At 42.8% G+C, this 1,387-nt stretch overlaps 1 protein-coding gene across 1 annotated transcript in view; it reads right to left on the bottom strand.

The window, feature by feature from the left end:
- The window catches only part of LOC101859812 (serine/threonine-protein kinase 36), a gene marked incomplete in the record, with an annotated part of 53,674 nt that overhangs the window by 4,269 nt on the left and 48,018 nt on the right, over window positions 1–1,387 (bottom strand). Inside the window, 2 exon segments of the mRNA XM_035972135.1 lie at window positions 183–255; window positions 866–986. Of these exon segments, the coding sequence (XP_035828028.1) occupies window positions 183–255; window positions 866–986 (194 nt within the window).

Below are 1,387 nucleotides of genomic sequence, written 5' to 3'. Positions count from 1 at the left end.
CAGATCACTGAGCTCCCAGCATTCACCAACACATCATATCACATCACATATCACATCAGTGAGCTCACAGCATTCACCAACACATCATATCACATCAACACGTGTATATATATATATATATATACACATATCAGATGACTGAGCTCCACAAGAGCTGTAGTGTGGCACAACAAACGACTTACTGAGCGATCAGTTTGTTCTTCCTGATGTCAGGGCACAGCACGGCCGAATGCATTCCCAGGTTCCCACACGCACCTGGTGCAGGAAGACGAACACAGAACAACGTTACACGTGGAAGATGTACGTCAAGTACCGTACAAAAAATTACACCGAGAAGCAATTATGATGTATACCTATCTGGTGTAAAACAAGAATATAGAAAAAACATCTGGGTCATTTTTGTTTGTTTTTTTAAGTAGAGTTTTTACAGCGTTCGCAACTGCATAAGGTCATATGAGCGCCAAGGGGTGGATGTCAACAGAGAAGTCCTTACTGGGAATCAGACTTACTCTGCTCACCTCTCAAGCTTCAACAGCACAAAGTCTGCTTCGACTATCAAGGCACCCCGGAAATAGCAGTTCACGAGAGAGTGACAAACATACAAAAGAAGAAGAGGAAAAAATGACGATAGTAAGGAAGAAGAAAGAAAAGGCAGCAGTTCCCCCTATGTTGTTCCGGCACAGTATGAGCATGACAATGATAAATCAGCCCATTTACAATTCTAATGAGCATAAGGACATGTTAATGTCCCCCCTTTGGGAATGGCCTAAAGACACTTCAGTCAGTGGCACCCCCCAGGGGGTAGAAAACAGCGAGTGAGAGATGAGAAGAGTAAGAGAGGAGAAGCGAGCAAGCCCCAACTCACTTGCAGCGTTGGCACGGGTCTTGGTGATGGGGTCTCGGAGCAGCTCGAGCAGCAGAGGGAGCGCGGGTCGTAGGCGAGGGTAGAGCTCTCCGCTGTGGTAGCTGGCATTGCCTACTGCGTATGCTGCACACTGTCGTTACACGGAGGAGAGAGGAGAGGTTAGGTGTTAGGAAAAGTTTTACGGCACTTGCAACACAATTAGGTTTTATATGAGTGTTGAATATTTAGTATCAATAAGAGTTTTACAGCACTTGAAATACAATTACGTCATATATACGACAGCCGAAGGTTTGATTTTAGGAAAAGTTTTACGGCCCTTGCAGCACAATTAGGTCATATAAGTGCCAAAGATTAGAGGTGTTGCTTAAAGAGAACATACAAAGAAGGAAAAGCCGGATTGAGAAATACATCCTTTACAACAACAATGTAGGCTAAATACAACTAAAGAATTTGTACTAATACTCTAGTTACAAAGAATTACAGCGTACACATAATAATAATGATAATAATAATAGTATAATA

This window comes from Aplysia californica, unplaced genomic scaffold (genome assembly GCF_000002075.1).
Source record: "Aplysia californica isolate F4 #8 unplaced genomic scaffold, AplCal3.0 scaffold00588, whole genome shotgun sequence".
Lineage (NCBI taxonomy): Eukaryota > Metazoa > Mollusca > Gastropoda > Aplysiida > Aplysiidae > Aplysia > Aplysia californica.
This window is presented reverse-complemented; position numbering and strand designations above follow the sequence as displayed.